The sequence below is a fragment of the Aythya ferina genome, assembly GCF_964211825.1.
Source record: "Aythya ferina genome assembly, chromosome: 2".
Lineage (NCBI taxonomy): Eukaryota > Metazoa > Chordata > Aves > Anseriformes > Anatidae > Aythya > Aythya ferina.
Genome location: NC_140297.1, coordinates 103,943,807 through 103,961,087, shown reverse-complemented (window position 1 = coordinate 103,961,087; position 17,281 = coordinate 103,943,807). Strand labels below are relative to the sequence as shown.

The window sequence follows — 17,281 nt, the reverse complement described above, 5'->3', positions numbered from 1 at the left end:
TTCTTTTATCTAGTATCTTTTTGCTTCTCCAAAATTAACTGTTGAATCTTAGTCATGGACTGCTATTTATGAAGTTTCTGTAAGAAAGAATTCTGTTAGAGACCTCTGTTTGCTAATGCTTTCTATTTCCTTTAAAGCATAACAAGGCATAAGTTATACATAAGGGAGAGGACAAGAGACTTTAGTATGTGCAGGATATGTTACCTTGAATGCTGTGGTGCCCTTTACTTTTTTTTTTTTTTTTTTTTTTTTTTTTTGACTTTCATGCACTTACATTTACTCTTGGGAAAAAGCATTATAAACCAGAAACTAGCATTTGATCACATGCAAAAAGTTATTCAAAGCGACCAAACTCAGGTGTTCAGAGCATTTATATTTTTAATTGCTTTATTATACAGATATATCAAGAAAGCACAAGTAGAGTTGAAAATAAAATAAATAAAAATAATAATAATAATTAAAAAAAAAAAAAACAAACACATAAAAACAACACAAAAACAAACAAAAAAGCAAAAAAACAACAACATGTAGTCCAGCGAGCTGGGCAGTGGACTAAATATTTCAGGATTTACGTGTTGTTTCCAGCTCAGGAGCTGACCTGTTACATGAATCATTTGACCTGGTTTTGCCTTGAGCTCATGCCTTTTGCAAAATAGTTACCTTCACAAATAGCAGACTTCGAAACTTTTAGCTGTTAGTAGGATACTATGAAACAATACCAATCATTCAAGATTAACAGGCACTATTTTCAAAGGAAAATGTTTTTGAGGTTGTTAAAAATAATCCCATAAGGGAAAGCAAGAAGGCAAAGCAGAGTCCTTATATCCCCATAAGGCTGGGGAAAGCAGATGAAGTTTTGGGGTGATTCATAATGGGTTAGAGTTGTCAGTGACATGATGGAGATGTGTTTGCAAGAGTTCTTCAGTGTGGAAAGGCTGCTGTGTGTAAGCTGTTCCCATAAGGAGGGATTCCATGTTCATTTTGCAGTACTGGAGAGTGTCCAGACTACCCCGAATTTCTGAGACATTGGAGGGAGTGGCATGCTGGACTCACAGCAAAAGGGGAACATGGGATGGGAAGGAAGAGATTCATCTTAACTTGAATCATCTAAAGTTTAGGCTTTGACTATAACTAACCTGCTAGACTTCTGCTATAGTAAACATAATGAGACTAGCACTTCCAGACAGAGACTTTGAGCATTCTTTTTTGGGTAATTGAATAACTTACACTAATTTTGATACGGTGAAAGTTGGGTGAGATGAACTACAGTGGGTGTAAACATTTTTATAGGCTAACTAGAGTGGTTTTATGTTCAGTCATGGTGGCAATGGGGTAAGACTTCTGTGAGGATAAGCTTTTTTGACAAGAACTTCAATGAAGTATTACTAAAGTTGCTGTAATGCTTAATGATTCAAATAAAATATTTCTCAAGTCATTGTAATGATATTTTGAATTCATAAGTAATGCAAATAAACTGGCATTTATAACAAATGAAATTAGGTTCACCATATGCAAAAAGTGTATATTGAATTACACTATAAATAGAAAATTTTAAGGATAACATCTTCTATCTCCTCTTTTACATCTGTTGGTCACCTCATTTATTTTGCCAGAGTTTGCAAGTATAAAAAAATTAAATAAATCGTCCTATGAAAACGCTTTAACAAGTAATATTAGAATTGCCTTTGAGTTAGTGTTTAAGTGAACATGTGATGTTAGTGTGATTGGTCAGTCTGACAAGAAAAAATGAACTGCCAAGTAATTAAGCTTTTAGGTAATCAATCTCAATCTAATTTCATGGTCAACACTTTCTTTTGCCTGTTTTATTATTTTTTACAGCTTTGGTTCACATATGATTTTCTGGGTTGCATCTTGTTGGCAGTTCATAGTAAATTTAGGAGCCTGTCTTAATTACCCTAATGGGTAAATGACCAATATAATTGCAGATTTTTTTAAGAATTATTTCTAGACTGGATGATGTTGTATTTTGTGTCATTTCATTTTATACATTTTCTATTCTGTAGTCTTCAAGGCTAGTCTCTAGTGTCCTCAGTATTAATAATGGAGGATATTTTTTGACTTTTATAAGGTCAACATACAGAATCAGCATACAAAAAATTATTGTTCCGGCTCATAACTTACTGAAACAGTTGTTCAAGATGTCATTTGTGAAGTCATTTTTTTTCTATGGAATTTGTAGTGACACAGATGAATTTACTCAAACAGTGTCAGAAGAGATCCATCATATGTTGAGATTCAACAAGGCTAATTGCTGGCTCCTGCACTTGGGGCATAACACCCCCATGCAATGTTACAGGCTGGGGGAAGAGTGCCTGGAAAGCTGCCTGGCAGAAAGGGACTGGGAGTATTGGTTTGATAGCCAGCTGAATACGAGCCAGGAGTGTGCTCAGGTGGCCAAGAAGGCCAACAGCCTCCTGGCTTGTATCAGAAATGGTGTGGCCAGGACTAGGGAAGTGATTGTCCATCTGTACTTGGCTCCAGTGAGGCTGCACCTGAGTACTGTGTTCAGATTTGGGCCCCTCACTACAAGAAGGACATCGAGGTGCTAGAGCATGTACAAAAAATGGACAATGAAGCTGGCAAAGGGTCTGGAGCACAAGTCTTATGAGGAGTAGCTGAGAGAGCTTGGGTTGTTTAGCTTGAAGAAGGCTTGGGAGAGACTTTACTGTACTTTACAATTACCTTAAAGGGGACTATAGTGAGGTGGGGTTCGGTTTCTTCTCCTAAGCACCAAGTAATAAGACAAGATGAAAAGGCCAGGGGATGTTTAAGTTGGATACTAGGAAAAATGTCCTAACACTGGAAGGGTTGTGAGGCACCGGAACAGGCTGCTCAGGGAAGAGGTTAAGTCACCATTCATAGAGGTCTTCAAAAAACATGTAGTAAGTCAAACAATAGGTTTGACTTAGAATAGCAAGCCCAGTGGCCCAGTAACAGCTAAGAATGGCTTCTTACTTTGGAGCAAAAAAAATGGTTTTATGCCTTTTTGACTAAAGATCATGTAGTAGCCATTGCAGACCACTGCTTTCTTTCACTTAGAAGTCACTTGATATGAGAGTAGTATGCATTGGTTACAAAAATTAGTTATCATTAAAGTTCATTATAGTAAACGGAGAAAACTGTAATGTCAGAGAAAACATGGCTAGATATTTCCCCATCTAAACAGACAAATATCTGGATTGGGAAAGGATGGGATATTTTCATCCTATTTGTACTAAATACAGTCTGAAATTATGAGGAATTCTATTAAAGACACCAAGACCATCTGTGGAATAAGGATTTATCTAGTGTAAAAACTGCATAAATATATCAATTTATTACTAAAACTGTACTTCTCACCATCTCCAAAAAATAAAGGCACATATAGTTGCACTCTGTCTATTCCTTGCCATGGACGAAATTATAAATGTATACAATATTATCTCAAAACGAATTATTTTATTACATTTGCTTAAGAGCCACTGAACAACAACAACAACAAAAAAAAGAGTCATTTTTTTAACCATGTCAATGGTCAATGTTTTAATTATTCACTGTTTAAAGGTGTTTTGTACTCACTCGGTCATACTCAAGGCCTTGCATGAGACTGGAGAGAGCCAATTTTTCCTTATGATGCTGTTTCATCTGCACCTAGTTGGATGACCCCCCCCTTCCCCCCATGTTTTACAGCAATTAATATCATGAATAATGTTTCTGCCCTTACTGGACCTCACATTGGAAATCTCTCCTGATTTTCAGACTCCTCCATGTGTTTTATTTTTAGCTGACATTTGAACTCAGCACTGGCGTTTTTCCACTTAGCCTATATGCCTTCCTTTTTGTTGGTTAACAGCAATTGTAGCTAGCATTGCAGCACATATTACATGTTACAAGCCTTTTTTTTTTTCTTTTTCTTTCCACAAGCTTTGTCTGTCTGGCTCTTTGTAATTCAGTAATTCATACCTAATAGTTTTTATGTATTTATTTATTAAAAAAATGAAAAGAAGGAAAATATCACATAATTTTCTTTATCCAGATGACAGCTTTTAGTTGTGGAAATGTTGTTTTACTTAATTACAAGATGCGATCTCTGTAGTATTAGCAGCAGATGATTTTGATGATTTTGATGACTCTCAGATCTAAAATTGCTGCTGGGTAGCTGCATATATATGAGTAAAAAATATTCTAAGACACCCTTATATTCATTATAAACTACTTTTAAAAGATACAATGGGAAATTAATCTTGAAATCTGATTCAAGTTTAACAGAATGATAAAGGATCATTTTCAGAAGTGGATTAACATTAAAGCATTTTACTATCTTATCATCTAATGTTATACATAAAGTTTTATAACCATCAGCTTAGCAATTTAAAGATCCTTAATACAGTTATAATATAACTGACTACTGCAGATAATTTTATGTTCCATTATTAAAAAAAAAAAAAAAAAAAAAAAAAAAAACCCCCACACACACAAAAAAACACCCCTTTAACTGGTTCCTCCCTCCCTCCCTCCCTCCCTCCCTTCCTTCCTTCTTTCCTTCCTTCCTTCCTTCCTTCCTTCCTTCCTTCCTTCCTTCCTTCCTTCCTTCCTTCCTTCCTTCCTTCCTTCCTTCCTTCCTTCCTTCCTTCCATCTTATTTGCTAAATTAATTATTGTGTTTATGCATTTCCCAATAATACCATTAAAGAAATTAGTATCAAATACTTGCTGTTGTTGCAATATATCATTGTTTTATTGCAATACATCATTATTTTTTTTACGCTTATATGAAAAGAGACTTGCTTTATTTATCATCCTTTGAACAATAAATAGATGATTCATTTAAATGCTTCTGACAATTGTATTAGAATATCTAGGGTTTACTTTTTTCACATAAGTCTATTTATATTATGAAGCATTATACAAATATGTAGGTTTAACTTTGGTTAAAGAATATATTCAACTGCCACAGTGGAAGTCTGTCTTAACTTTGGAAACTGTATAAAGCTTATGAATGGCAGAATATTTGCAATTCTATTTATCATTTCTATTTGGCTTCTGTGACCTTCTGCACCTGCAGGACCCAGGTGTTATGTACCCAGAATGGGACTTTGATATCCAAAGCAGCACAATTTGCATTCAAAAAAATTCAAATAGACACTAGATTTTCAAATGGAGAGGTCCTGTTCCCTCAAATCATGAGATTATTTGTATGATTTTTCACAAGATCTTCACATCCAAGACTTTGGACTTTATTTTTGCGCATAAATGTGGGATGATCTTTTTTTTTTTAAAAAAAAAAAAAAAAGAGTTGGTTTTGGTTGCTGAGCATTTAGGAAAGAACAAAACCAAAAACAAACAAACAAACAAACAAGCAAACAGTAACTAATCCCTTACACTCATATGAGAAGCATACATTCCTGCAAGCTGTTTGAAGTGAGGTCCCCAGTCTGAAAGGTAGTCATAATTCTGATCCACATCTGACATGTCTGAGCCTAAGGAGCTGAGAGATCCTGCCAAAGAGCCAGTCCCCTCAAACGCATATCTCTGAAGTGAGTCATATGGAGGAGCACTAGGATCTGTATTGGCTTCTTCAAGCTTTTCTGAAATAAATTGCCTGAAGATGGCACTGTCAGGGCCAACCTGCAGAGACTGTCTGTAGAGGCTGTGGATTTCTGTGGTGATGTTCTTTCGAGGTTTGCATGTTCTCATGACTGTGCGGGTCCTCAGTGCTGAAATATCAAAAGCTTCTGTGTCCTCCTCACCACCTCCTTCATCATCATACCTGACAATGTTCTCTCTAAATTCTTCCACTTTCTCTGAGAAGAGGGACTTCTTCCTCTGCTGTCTTATGGCTACAATTGCCAAAAAAAACACTGACAAATAGAAACAAAATAACAAATTTTGAATGTGCTTGGAAATACTTAAAAAATAGTAATGTTTCTTAACATTGCTACAATTACAAAGTGAGGCTATCTTAACAAATTTATAGAGCTGTGATTTTTATAGTTTTTATGGTTTTGAGATTATCACAGAAGGTGGTAGAAAAATGGCTACAGAGGGACTTATAAAATGGGTGAATGAAATGGAGCAATTCTTTGGGTAGATGAGGGTTTGAAGCAGTGATGGAAACAGATAATTATTTTTTTTGAAACTGCTTTGTTTTATCACATAATATATTAATTCAACATTCAAAATTTATTTATTTATTTATTTTTAATCTCTCCCTCTCTTACATTAAAGCCCTAGGAAAAGCAGATGAAAAATGAGACAATGTGTGAGCTATCCTACTCCATGGATTGAAAATAATTCAGGTCCATAGACCATGCAGGGTGTGGTTCACTTGTTTATACTACATTGATTTGGAGATTTGAAGAATCTGAAGAATTTTTTTGTGATGTTGTAGCAGTAATTACTGTTGGGGTTTTTGAATGAGAACAGCTTGTTTTTTTTTTTTAACATACATTAAAGCTTTTTTTTTTTTTTTTTTTTTTTAAATAAATATTTTAAATCATTCTTTTCAAATCCTGTATCATTTCATTTTTAGCTGAATGATCCATTTTAAATATTCTATGACTTTCACAGAGATTAATGATTTCATTTTCTTCATCTAAATCTTACTGCAGCTTTATTCAACTATTCAGTAAGTAAGTAGTTTGTGAACTGTAATTTTTTACTCGGGACATAATATGACACAACTACTAACCATGACAGGATTTTACCTCAGTTAGGGATATGACACACCTGAAGTAGTTCTTTATTTCCCTATATACTCTTTCCTATCATTGTGAAATAGTAACATAAAACCTGAAAGCCCTGGAAATAATAATTTCTACAATATTATCATACATTTACAAAACCCAAATAGTTTCAAGCTATTTCAAGCTATTGCATGGTGAAGTAACTCATTATATTTTAATGATAAATACAAGGATAAAGTTCCAAATAATAATAATAATAATGTTCAGATTATGTATAGGAATTTGTATATCCCATTTTGAATATTCATAAAAATGCATTAGAGGATTTAATGCATTTAAAATATGTGTATCTGTAAAGAGTATGGAAGATTAGTTTCTGTCCCTTTTAAATTTATTTTTGTGTCTATATTCTTGCTTTGACATTTATGATGTACATAACCCCAGACAGTGAGTACTTATTCCACCTGAAGAGAGTACCTCTCCACAAGCAGCCTAGAATATTTAATAAATAATGTCATTGATGGCCTGGATAATGCAGTGTCAAAGTTTGCCTGATACTTGACCCTGTAAGTGCATAACACTAAGTGACCAGGTTCAAATATCCTGCAACAAGCAAAGAAGCTTTTAAATGCATTCATGCCTGCCAGTAAGCTTGCACTGACAAAAAGGTCTTCAGGGGCTTCAGTCAAGGGAGTTGCTTTTCAGTGCCACTACTGAAAGTAAGGTGACTCTGGAAGTACAGTAAAGTCTAGAAACCACAAATCCCAATCATATATTCCTGATTTCTTTGTTGGAAACAGGGAGATGGAAGTGGGGGAATTAGTTTATTCCTGGACTTTGTTATGAAGTCAAAAATGGCTAGTGTCTGGCCAAGAGCACACCCATCTAGATACAACAATTATGAAGTACACTTTCATTGTTTCAATCCTCATTCTATCTACTCAAATTGTTCTAAGGAATAAATAGAATTGGATTTATTTTTTCAGAGGCCATTGTTTTGCTTCAGTTTCCTGCATGTCACATAATCCTGAGACCCCAAAGCCAAATAAATTTGCTGATTCATAATTCATAAACATTTTGCTTCTGCAAAACTCATATAACTGTGGGACTACATTATGGGGTACGTTTTAGGAAGATTCAATAACTCATTTCAATGAATTATCACCCAGAGATTCAGTTGGACAATCAAAGGTAAAACAATGGGAAATAATTAGATCCAGATTCCTAATGCTGAGAAAAATCAACCCATAAATTTGTAGGCAGAATGCAGAGTAAGGGTGATTTTTGACTTATTCAATATCTTTTTTTTTCCCTGGTGTAAAGTCCAATAATTCCATTAGCTTTATTGGACTTCTCTTTCTTTTCTTGTGTTGCTACTACAGCAGATCAAAATACAAAATCAGTATAGAGCTACCAGCCACCATTTTCAAGCCTTAGTTTTCCTGTGGTTACCAATGATATACTTTATGTGATGTTATGCATAGATTAGATGAGATCATACTGTGTAATGAAGGTAGATAAAAGAATGTTCTTCATCTAGATATGTTTGGAAAATAAATAAATAAATAGGGGTTACTTAAGATTGTTTTTTATTTTTTTTCACTGATATAGAAGTTTAAAAATGTTAGTATTGTATTTTTTCTCATTAATAAATACATTGAGAGAATCATTATCCTTGAAAGATGTAGTTTTAAAAATAATATGATTTCTGCTATTATTGTTTCTTTCTCTCCTGACATTACATTTGTGTTGTGACACTGTTTGTTAAAGTTTACCTGTTCATTTTGGATAATATTTTTTCACATTTTTTAATAATTTTGTTGAAAAACAGGTTGTACTAGGTTTTCACAATTTAAAATGATTTGATATCACATTACTCAGTAAAACCTTATTTTACCTTCATTTTTTCTGACTTTGAATTTATTTTTTTTTGTTTGTAGAGTTTCACTCTTGGTTGAAAAACTGTTTCCCTAACATGATCAGTCAATTGTTTTGTGATATTTCTGGATATGATATTTTATGTAATTACAAGGCATAATATATATATATATCATATTCTTACATAGGTAACAGCCAGAGATGGAGTTGGAAGTCTTTCCATGTTGCTTTGTTCTCATCAGCTTGAATGAGGTCTTCAGGTTCACGACCACCATCAACAACCAAGCTTTAAGATCAGTCGTTTTGTCTTGTAAAACAAACCTACCCATCTTTATCACTTCTCTTTCTTTCTAAGCTACCATACCTTAACCTTTAGTCTGTCACAGACTTACAGGATGGATGAATCACTGGAACATATTGCCCAGAGAAACTGTGGATGCCCCATCCCTGGAAGTGTTTAAATCTAGGTTGGATGGGGCCCTGGGCAAGCTAGTCTAGTGGATGGTGTCCCTGCCCATGACAGGGATATTAGAATTAGATGATTAAGGTCCATTTCAACCCAAACCATTCTGTGATTCTATGAATGGTTGCTACTGTACACCTGCTGTTATGGTATGTCAGTGTCATCAAATCACTCATCAAACACTACACTAATAATGTGTAGCCCACTAATAATGGGGTCTATTTCCTTTTTCTGAAAAAGATCAAATGCATTGTAGCAGTGATTGCTGCCAGGTATAGTTTGCAACAGCCGTAGCCCTGAGCAGGGCAGGAACAGCCAGCCTTAGCTGGGTAGGTCTGGATTTGTAAGTGCCATTCACCAGCTATGCATGACTAGGGCTTTACATTGCAGAGGTACAAAGATATCTCCTATGCATTTACAGTGTTCACTTTTCACATCCATAATATACTTTGTAATGGAAATAAACTTGGTGTCTCCTGACAGGGAAAAATGCCCAACATTGGAGAAATGTCTTTCTGGAGATTTTACATAGAGAATAACAGAGGTCACCTGGTCCAAACCCCTGCTCAAGCATGACCATCATAAGCAGGTTGCCCAGTACGATGTCCAGGCAGCTTTAGAAGATCTCCAATGAAGAAGACTCCACAACCTCTCTGAACAGTCTGTGCCACTGCTTATTCAACCACATAGCAAAGAACTGCTTTCTGCTGTTCAGATGGAACCTCTTATGCTTCATATTTTGCCTGCTTATTCTTGTTCTGTCACTGGACACCACTGAAAATCACAGAATCACAGAATTGTCTAGGTTGGAAGAGACCTTAAGATCATCGAGTCCAACCTCTGACCTAACACTAACAAGTCCTCCACTAAGCCAGATCACTAAGTTCAACATCTAAACATCTTTTAAAGACCTCCAGGGATGGTGACTCCACCACTTCCCTGGCCACCCATTCCAATGCCTAACAACTCTCTCGGTAAAGAAGTTCTTCCTAACGTCCAACCTAAAACACCCCTGGCACAACTTTAGCCCTTTCCCTTGTTCTCCAGACCCCTCACCAGCTTCATCACCCTTCTCTGGACTCACTCGAGCACCTCGATGTCCTTCTGGTAGCGAGGAGCCCAAAACTGCACACAATGCTCAAGGTGCGGCCTCACCAGAGCTGAGTACAGGGGTACAATCACTTCCCTAGACCTGCTGGCCACACTGCTTCTGATACAAGCCAGGAGGCTGTTGGCCTTCTTGGCCACCCAAGCACACTGCTGGCTCATATTCAGCTGGCTATCGAACCAATATTCCCAGGTCCTTCTCCGCCATGCAGCTTTCCAACCACTCATCTCCCAGCCTGTAGCTCTGCTTGGGGTTGTTGTGCCCCAGGTGCAGGACCCGGCACTTGTCCTTGTTGAACTTCATACAGTTGGCCTCAGCCCATTGGTCCAGCCTATCCCTATCCTCCTGCAGAGCCTTCCTACCCTCAAGCAGATCAACACACACACCTAACTTGGTGCCATCTGCGATTGAAATAAAAAAAAAAAAAAAAAAAAAAGGGCCTGGCTCCATCTTCTTTGTACCTTTCGTTCAGGGATTTATACATATTGATGAAATCCTGCTAAACCTCCTCTGCTTCAGGTTGATCAGCCTGGACAGATACAGTTGCTCAGTTTCTGAGTGTATCAGATTCTCTTTATCTTTTATTATTTTGTGTTGATCTTAGCTGTACATACCTAAGGCAGAACGTATTATTATGTATCTAATTTATTCTTATACTAACCAATTTCCTTTGCTAATGCTGTCTTCAGCTTTACCTAGGCTCAATATTGACTTTGAATTCTCAGATTTTTATTATAATTAATGCTAAATAATCAAAGCAAACTTTTAAGGCATGGTGTTAGGATTCAAATTTTACTGAAAACTTGAAAAAATATTTAGAGTTAAGAAAACAGAAAAGAAATTAAAGATTTGACTTATTGATTTTTTTTTTTTTCTCAATAAAACTGCACTTCCATATTTCCTGTCTGGGATTATCTTTATTTATTTATTTATTTATTTTACATAGTCATGATTACTGTAAAAAAAAAAAAAAAAAAAAAAAAAAAAAAAAAAAAAAGTCATTTATCTTACTTCTACTTACCCAGGAGTATTAGTATGCAAGCCAAAACAGCAACTAAAGCTTCTGTACTGAGACCCATGGAATACATGAAAGCTCCATATCGACAGTAGAAAGTGTTCACTTTAGTGTCACAGTCACAGACAGTGACAGTGAGAGTATTTGTGCTTGTAAGTGGTGGGGATCCATTATCCAGAATTAATATTGGCAAATAGAAATAAAACTGTTCTTGTCTATTGAAACCACTTTTTGCTGTGAAAATCCCAGCTGTGTTATCTAGAAGATAATTTTTGTACATGATAGGCATTTATCATAATAAACAATAACAATAAACAATAAAAACAATAACAATAAAAATCCAGTGGAATATGACCTATTTAAAAACAATGCTACTGTTCAACATTAGCAACGTTAAGAAAGTAAAGCCAGCCATGGATATATGAACTGTCCTTGTGTCAACTGTGAATAATTACATTTGTTTTGTCATATGTGTTCCAGGTTCAATAATAAAAATTGACCTTAAAGCTGTTTTAATGTTTGAAGCTAAAAAATTCCAGTTTATAGTATCTGATACCTGCTCAGGCCAATAAATTGGTTCTTATAATGGTTCCTGCAACCAGCTGTTAACAATCCAGCAGCTCACAGATGAAATATAGACAGTTTACCAATCCAAAAGGTCCAAAAATGTGCCTGACATCACACAGAGAAAGCAGGTAAAAAGTGAAAGAAGACAAAGAAAGAAATAAAATAAAATAAAATAAAATAAAATAAAATAAAATAAAATAAAATAAAATAAAATAAAATAAAATAAAATAAAATAAAATAAAATAAAAGACTGAAATAGTCTTTTATTTCTTTCCCTGAGAGAAAACTGGAGCTAGCTTAGCACCTATTATCTAAAGGAAGGAAAAGTTGTTAGTCTCTCACCTTGCTTTAACTACTAGTGTTTAATAAGTACTGTATAAAACCCAATAAACAGTTTAAGTACAGCCCCTTCTGAACTGAACTCCTTATGAACTAATTCTAATCTGAAATTTAGCTCACTGGAAAACAAATTAAGACTATTGAAATCTGCGCACAAAGAAAAAAAAATATTTATACATGTATGTCAGGTTTTTGATCATGGCAGGATGAATAACCACATGAGTTCATACATTTTTATGAACATACATCCATTACATTTATAGCATATTTATCCAAAGTCTACTGAAGTTAACTCCCCATATTTAAGACTTTCCATGTTTCTTAGTCATAGTTCAGAGGACAACTGTGAGATAAAAGACTCCAGATCTTTAGACTCACTTTTCCTCTTGCCTACTACTATCCCAAATCACCCAGCCATTTGTGTGAAATGCAGCAGAAGGGTAGAGACTGAAGGCTGAGCATATGATGCTGGAAAAGATTTTTCTTTTTTTCTTATCAATAGCCTCCAAAAGGAACTGAATATACTGCATATCTTTGCTTGGACTTTGTGCTGAATGAGCAAATGTGGGAAAGGCTCCTTGTACACAATTTGATCTTAATGTAACAAGTTATCTCTTCTTGGCACTGAGTGAGAGGTTAATGAAGCTGGGAACTGAAACATATTAAAACATTGACTTTAATTTTGAAGATATTAAGAAAAGTTGTTTGCCATTTAATATAGTCTGAACTTTCCAAAACTTACTTCCATTGATTTATTCACCTAGCCAGAAAATTCAAATAATTAGCAACGTCAATAAGAGCAATGTGTACTTTAGCTGAGTCTGAAGAAGCTCTTCATACTCTCAGAAGGCTGACTCTAAGTGGTTGCATTTCCTGCAGTTACTGTATTTACATTTTTTGCCTTGGACTGGTTTTGCTTGATATCTATGTTACTCTTTTTAAGAGTTTCAATCAATTGCAGTTCTGAATAACATTAAAATTCATATAGGAGACATTTATATGGTGTCATCAGTAACCAATTAATGTAGTTTAAATTGTTTTAGGAAATAAGATTACTTTCCTATTAATTTGTGTTTATAATTTTGGTCTTACTGAAGTGATGAAGTAACAGACTTGTACTAACAACAATCTTCTCTTTCTGGAAATCTTATTTCTTAAATAAATGCATAGCTTTAACAATAAAGTTGGTACTTTCCACTACATCCTATATTAAGAAGATAAATTATAAGGAATAGCAGGTTTTTTTTTTTGTTTTTTTGTTTTTTTTTTTTTTTTTTTTTTAATCTCAGATTTATTTATTTTTTTCTTTTCATTGATATAAAATCATCTTTTGCCATTTAGTTTACTTGACTGAAAAAGGAAAATAAACTGATATTATCAAATTATTGTTTTGAAATATGCTTCATGTTGTGTTCTTATAACAACATTCTCTATATAAGTGGAAATTTTTATAAAATTGGTGATGTGAAGACCATTCGAAACATCCATCTTTCATTAGAAAAGCCTTAAAGACCCACATGAATGACAGTACCTTGATTATCTTTGACAGTAAAACGTGAGTTGTTTGTACTTTCCTGAGCCAATGAGAAGTAAAAATGATGACTTTCTTCTGAATCATCTTTATCCACTGCACTGATGCTCTGAATTAGCTGGAAACACATATAAGTACAATTGTTAAACTACAAAAGCGTTCAATGTTCCTTTAAAATGATAAAAGGACATATCATGTTAAGCCACTGATGCTAGAAATGAAGTTTGTAAATACATATTGAGTGTATGTTATATACTCACAAAGATACAGCTCCTATATCTAAAAAGTCTCATTGAGACTGGTAATCTGAAAATATTCTGCTTTTATTTTTCATCTGTTTGAGTGCTAGGCATTAAAATCTTGAGAAAATATATGATTTCCTGGATCAAAAGACAAGGTGCAAGTTTTATAAAGTTTTCATAAAAGAAAAAAACAATCATATATATAGTATTTAGTCCTTTTTTCTTCTTTTTCTCTCTTTCTCCTACCCTACCTCCAAGGTGCCAAGGTGAAAGGTGATTCTACATTTAAACAAATTATTCTATACAAAATACTTTTCCTTCCAGCCCACACACATATTGATATCATTCAACTGATATTTTGTAGCTGCAGTAAGAGAGATATGCTGACAAGTTCCTGTGCTGAAGTATTGATTTTGAATATTATAATAGACAGATTATGGAATTTCTTGGAATTTTCTATGGAATTTTTTCTCAAGAAAATAAAATATCGTTCATTTAAAAATATGTCAAAACAGATTGTCATTTGTAATATAACATCAAAAGTAACATTTAACATTTGAAAGATTCTATTTTATGTCTGTAAAGAAACAACTAAATAAATACTTAATAAATTAGATATGTTTCTGCTAACAAAGTGCTTAAATTTTTTACTTTTACCAGAAAACATTTAGTGACCTGGCCATCAGGATATAATAGTAAGTGAGGATCATTGATCATGCTGCTTCAAGTCTACCAACTTTAAGAAAAGATAGTGTCCAATTTTAACTTGGGTTCTATTTTATCAGTCACCTCATGCCTTATTTGTACCCAAGAGACCTACATACTCAACTTACCCCAAAAGAGAAAGCACATATATGCTACAAGAAGTACTTTAAAAGCAAAACCAGCAGTAAGTCAATACAAGTGACTACAGCCTTCCATCTGTGCTTTTGAAAACTCTTTCCTGATTAAATATTTTTTTTTTTTTTTTTCAGTGAAAGATCTAAAAATTCAACATTTTTTTTTTCAAAAAAGCTAAGTTTGATGAAATCAACACAGCAGTGTGCAAATTGTGGCTTCTACCCTAGAAGCTTTTTATTCCTATTACTCTGTCTTTTTTATACATTATATATATATATATTTCAAATCTATATTTTCACTCCATATGAGGAACCTCAATAGGAACCTTTACGCCTCAAATGAGGGTGTAAAGGCCTTACAGAGGGATCTGGACAGGTTGGAGAGCTGGGCGATCACCAACCGCATGAAGTTCAATAAGAGCAAGTGCCGGGTCCTGCACCTGGGACGGGGAAACCCTGGCTGCATGTACAGACTGGGCGATGAGACGCTGGAGAGCAGCCTAGAAGAGAGGGATCTGGGGGTCGTGGTAGACAGCAAGTTGAATATGAGACAGCAGTGTGCCCTGGCAGCCAGGAGGGCCAATCGTGTCCTGGGGTGCATCAAGCACGGCATCACTAGTAGGTCAAGGGAGGTGATTGTCCCGCTCTACTCTGCGCTGGTGCGGCCTCACCTCAAGTACTGTGTGCAGTTCTGGGCACCACAGTATAAAAAGGACATGAAACTGTTGGAAAGTGTCCAGAGGAGGGCTACGAAGATGGTGAAAGGCCTTGAGGGGAAGACGTACGAAGAACAGCTGAGGTCACTGGGCCTGTTCAGCCTGGAGAAGAGGAGGCTGAGGGGAGACCTCATCACAGTCTACAACTTCCTCGTAAGGGGGTGTCGAGAGGCAGGAGACCTTTTCTCCATTAACACTAGTGACAGGACCCGCGGGAACAGGGTTAAGCTGAGGCAGGGGAAATTTAGGCTGGGGGTTCTTCACAGAGAGGGTGGTTGCACACTGGAACAGGCTCCCCAGGGAAGTGGTCACTGCACCAAGCCTGTCTGAATTTAAGAAGAGATTGGACTGTGCACTTAGGCACATGGTCTGAACTTTTGGGTAGACCTGTGCGGTGTCAAGAGTTGGACTTGATGATCCTTAAGGGTCTCTTCCAACTCAGGATATTCTATGATTCTATGATTCTATAACCTTGATAAATTTTTATTATTACTATTGAGAAGAGATTGTTGAGTGATATACTTAGTGACAGTGTACAAAGGATGGAAATTCCTTAGGAACAGGTTTTTCTTTTCTCAGAGCAAACAAAATATCTAAGGTGATACAAATTTGGGTATTGGCAGGAAGTTCAAGATATCAGTGAAGAACAATAGCTGATCCCTAGTGTTACACTGGGAATAAATAATAGTCTTTATTTTGGTAAGGGGATAATATTCCCAGAATATTCCTAATATGAACAAGAACAGAGAGCAAAACTATACATATGGTCTAAAACATAAATGAGTAACATATTTTTATGATATTGTTCTGCCATATGCTACAAAAAAAAAAAAAACAAACACCACCACCACCAACAACAACAACAACAAAACTCTGTTGGTATTTTATGAGGTTTTGCTGGTACTATTTCCATGTCCAGAGGTAAGAAAAAGCTTTTAAAGGTTGTATATTTGACCATAATATTCAAGGTCTATCAAGTTACACTGAATATGCAGATTCAGCTTGCATATAGCAGTAAGACATAAAGACAGCTTCTACTACACTTCATTTCTAATTTGGCTACTAAAATATAGAACTACCTACCATTGGCAATCTATTAAAAAAAAAAAAAAAAAAAAAAAGTCCAAGAATAGATGATTTGCTTTTTACACATCCAGTTTTTGTTCTGACTAATAATTATTTAACCACATATTAAAAATATCTTTGAAATGTATATTTTTAGAAATGTATAATTTGAAAAATCACAAAATTACTGCAGCTTTAAATACTGCTTTGCTATTTCATTATTAAGTTCTGTAATTTTATATACAGAATGCATTAATTCCCATAAATTTCATCTGTATCTGTTCCAATAAATACAATACTGAGGAGTACATGTCTATCTGAAAAAAAAAAAAAAAAAAATCCCTTGTTTTGGTTTGCACTGTGCTGTTCTTACACAAAGCTAAGATTTCTATGGTTATGTTCAGCATATTCACATGTTTTTAAGGATTCACCCTAGAAGTGGAGGACAGTGCAAACCCTTAATGTTTATTTCTTACTATACCACTTCCATTAAGACTCAGCAAAACTGAGATGAGTCTATAAAATATTCAGAAACCAATAGGCGGCTCTGATTTTGCTGAGCATACAATAAAATTCACCAGGAGAAAAGCTGTATATCTATATCTATGTAAATAGATATAGATATAAAACACATTTCTTAGACTTCTGTACATCTAACCTCAGAGATTCTAGCCTTTTACTGGGGACATCATCACCACAGACAGAAACACTGCACTTTTTACTTGTGAGTCAAAATTTAGGAAAAGCTTGATATTTTTGTGTGTGTACAAACAAATAAACAAACAAACAAACAAAAAGTGAATATTTTGCTTCTGATTGTTGTATTGACTTGA

The 17,281-nt window shown here is 35.0% G+C and overlaps 1 protein-coding gene across 8 annotated transcripts in view; it reads right to left on the bottom strand.

Annotated features, from left to right (window-relative positions):
* Positions 1 to 4,713: 4,713 nt before the first annotated feature.
* LOC311432410 (cadherin-19-like) overlaps positions 4,714 to 17,281 on the bottom strand; it is a 113,063-nt gene continuing 100,495 nt past the window's right edge. For all 8 annotated transcript variants that reach the window (XM_084510850.1, XM_084510847.1, XM_084510849.1 and 5 more), the window contains 3 exons: positions 13,587 to 13,704; positions 11,156 to 11,407; positions 4,714 to 5,860 (listed from right to left, as the gene is read on the bottom strand). In XM_084510850.1, coding sequence (XP_084366976.1) covers positions 5,370 to 5,860; positions 11,156 to 11,407; positions 13,587 to 13,704 — 861 coding nt within the window. In that variant the 3' untranslated portion in view covers positions 4,714 to 5,369. The remainder of the gene's footprint in view (positions 5,861 to 11,155; positions 11,408 to 13,586; positions 13,705 to 17,281) is intronic.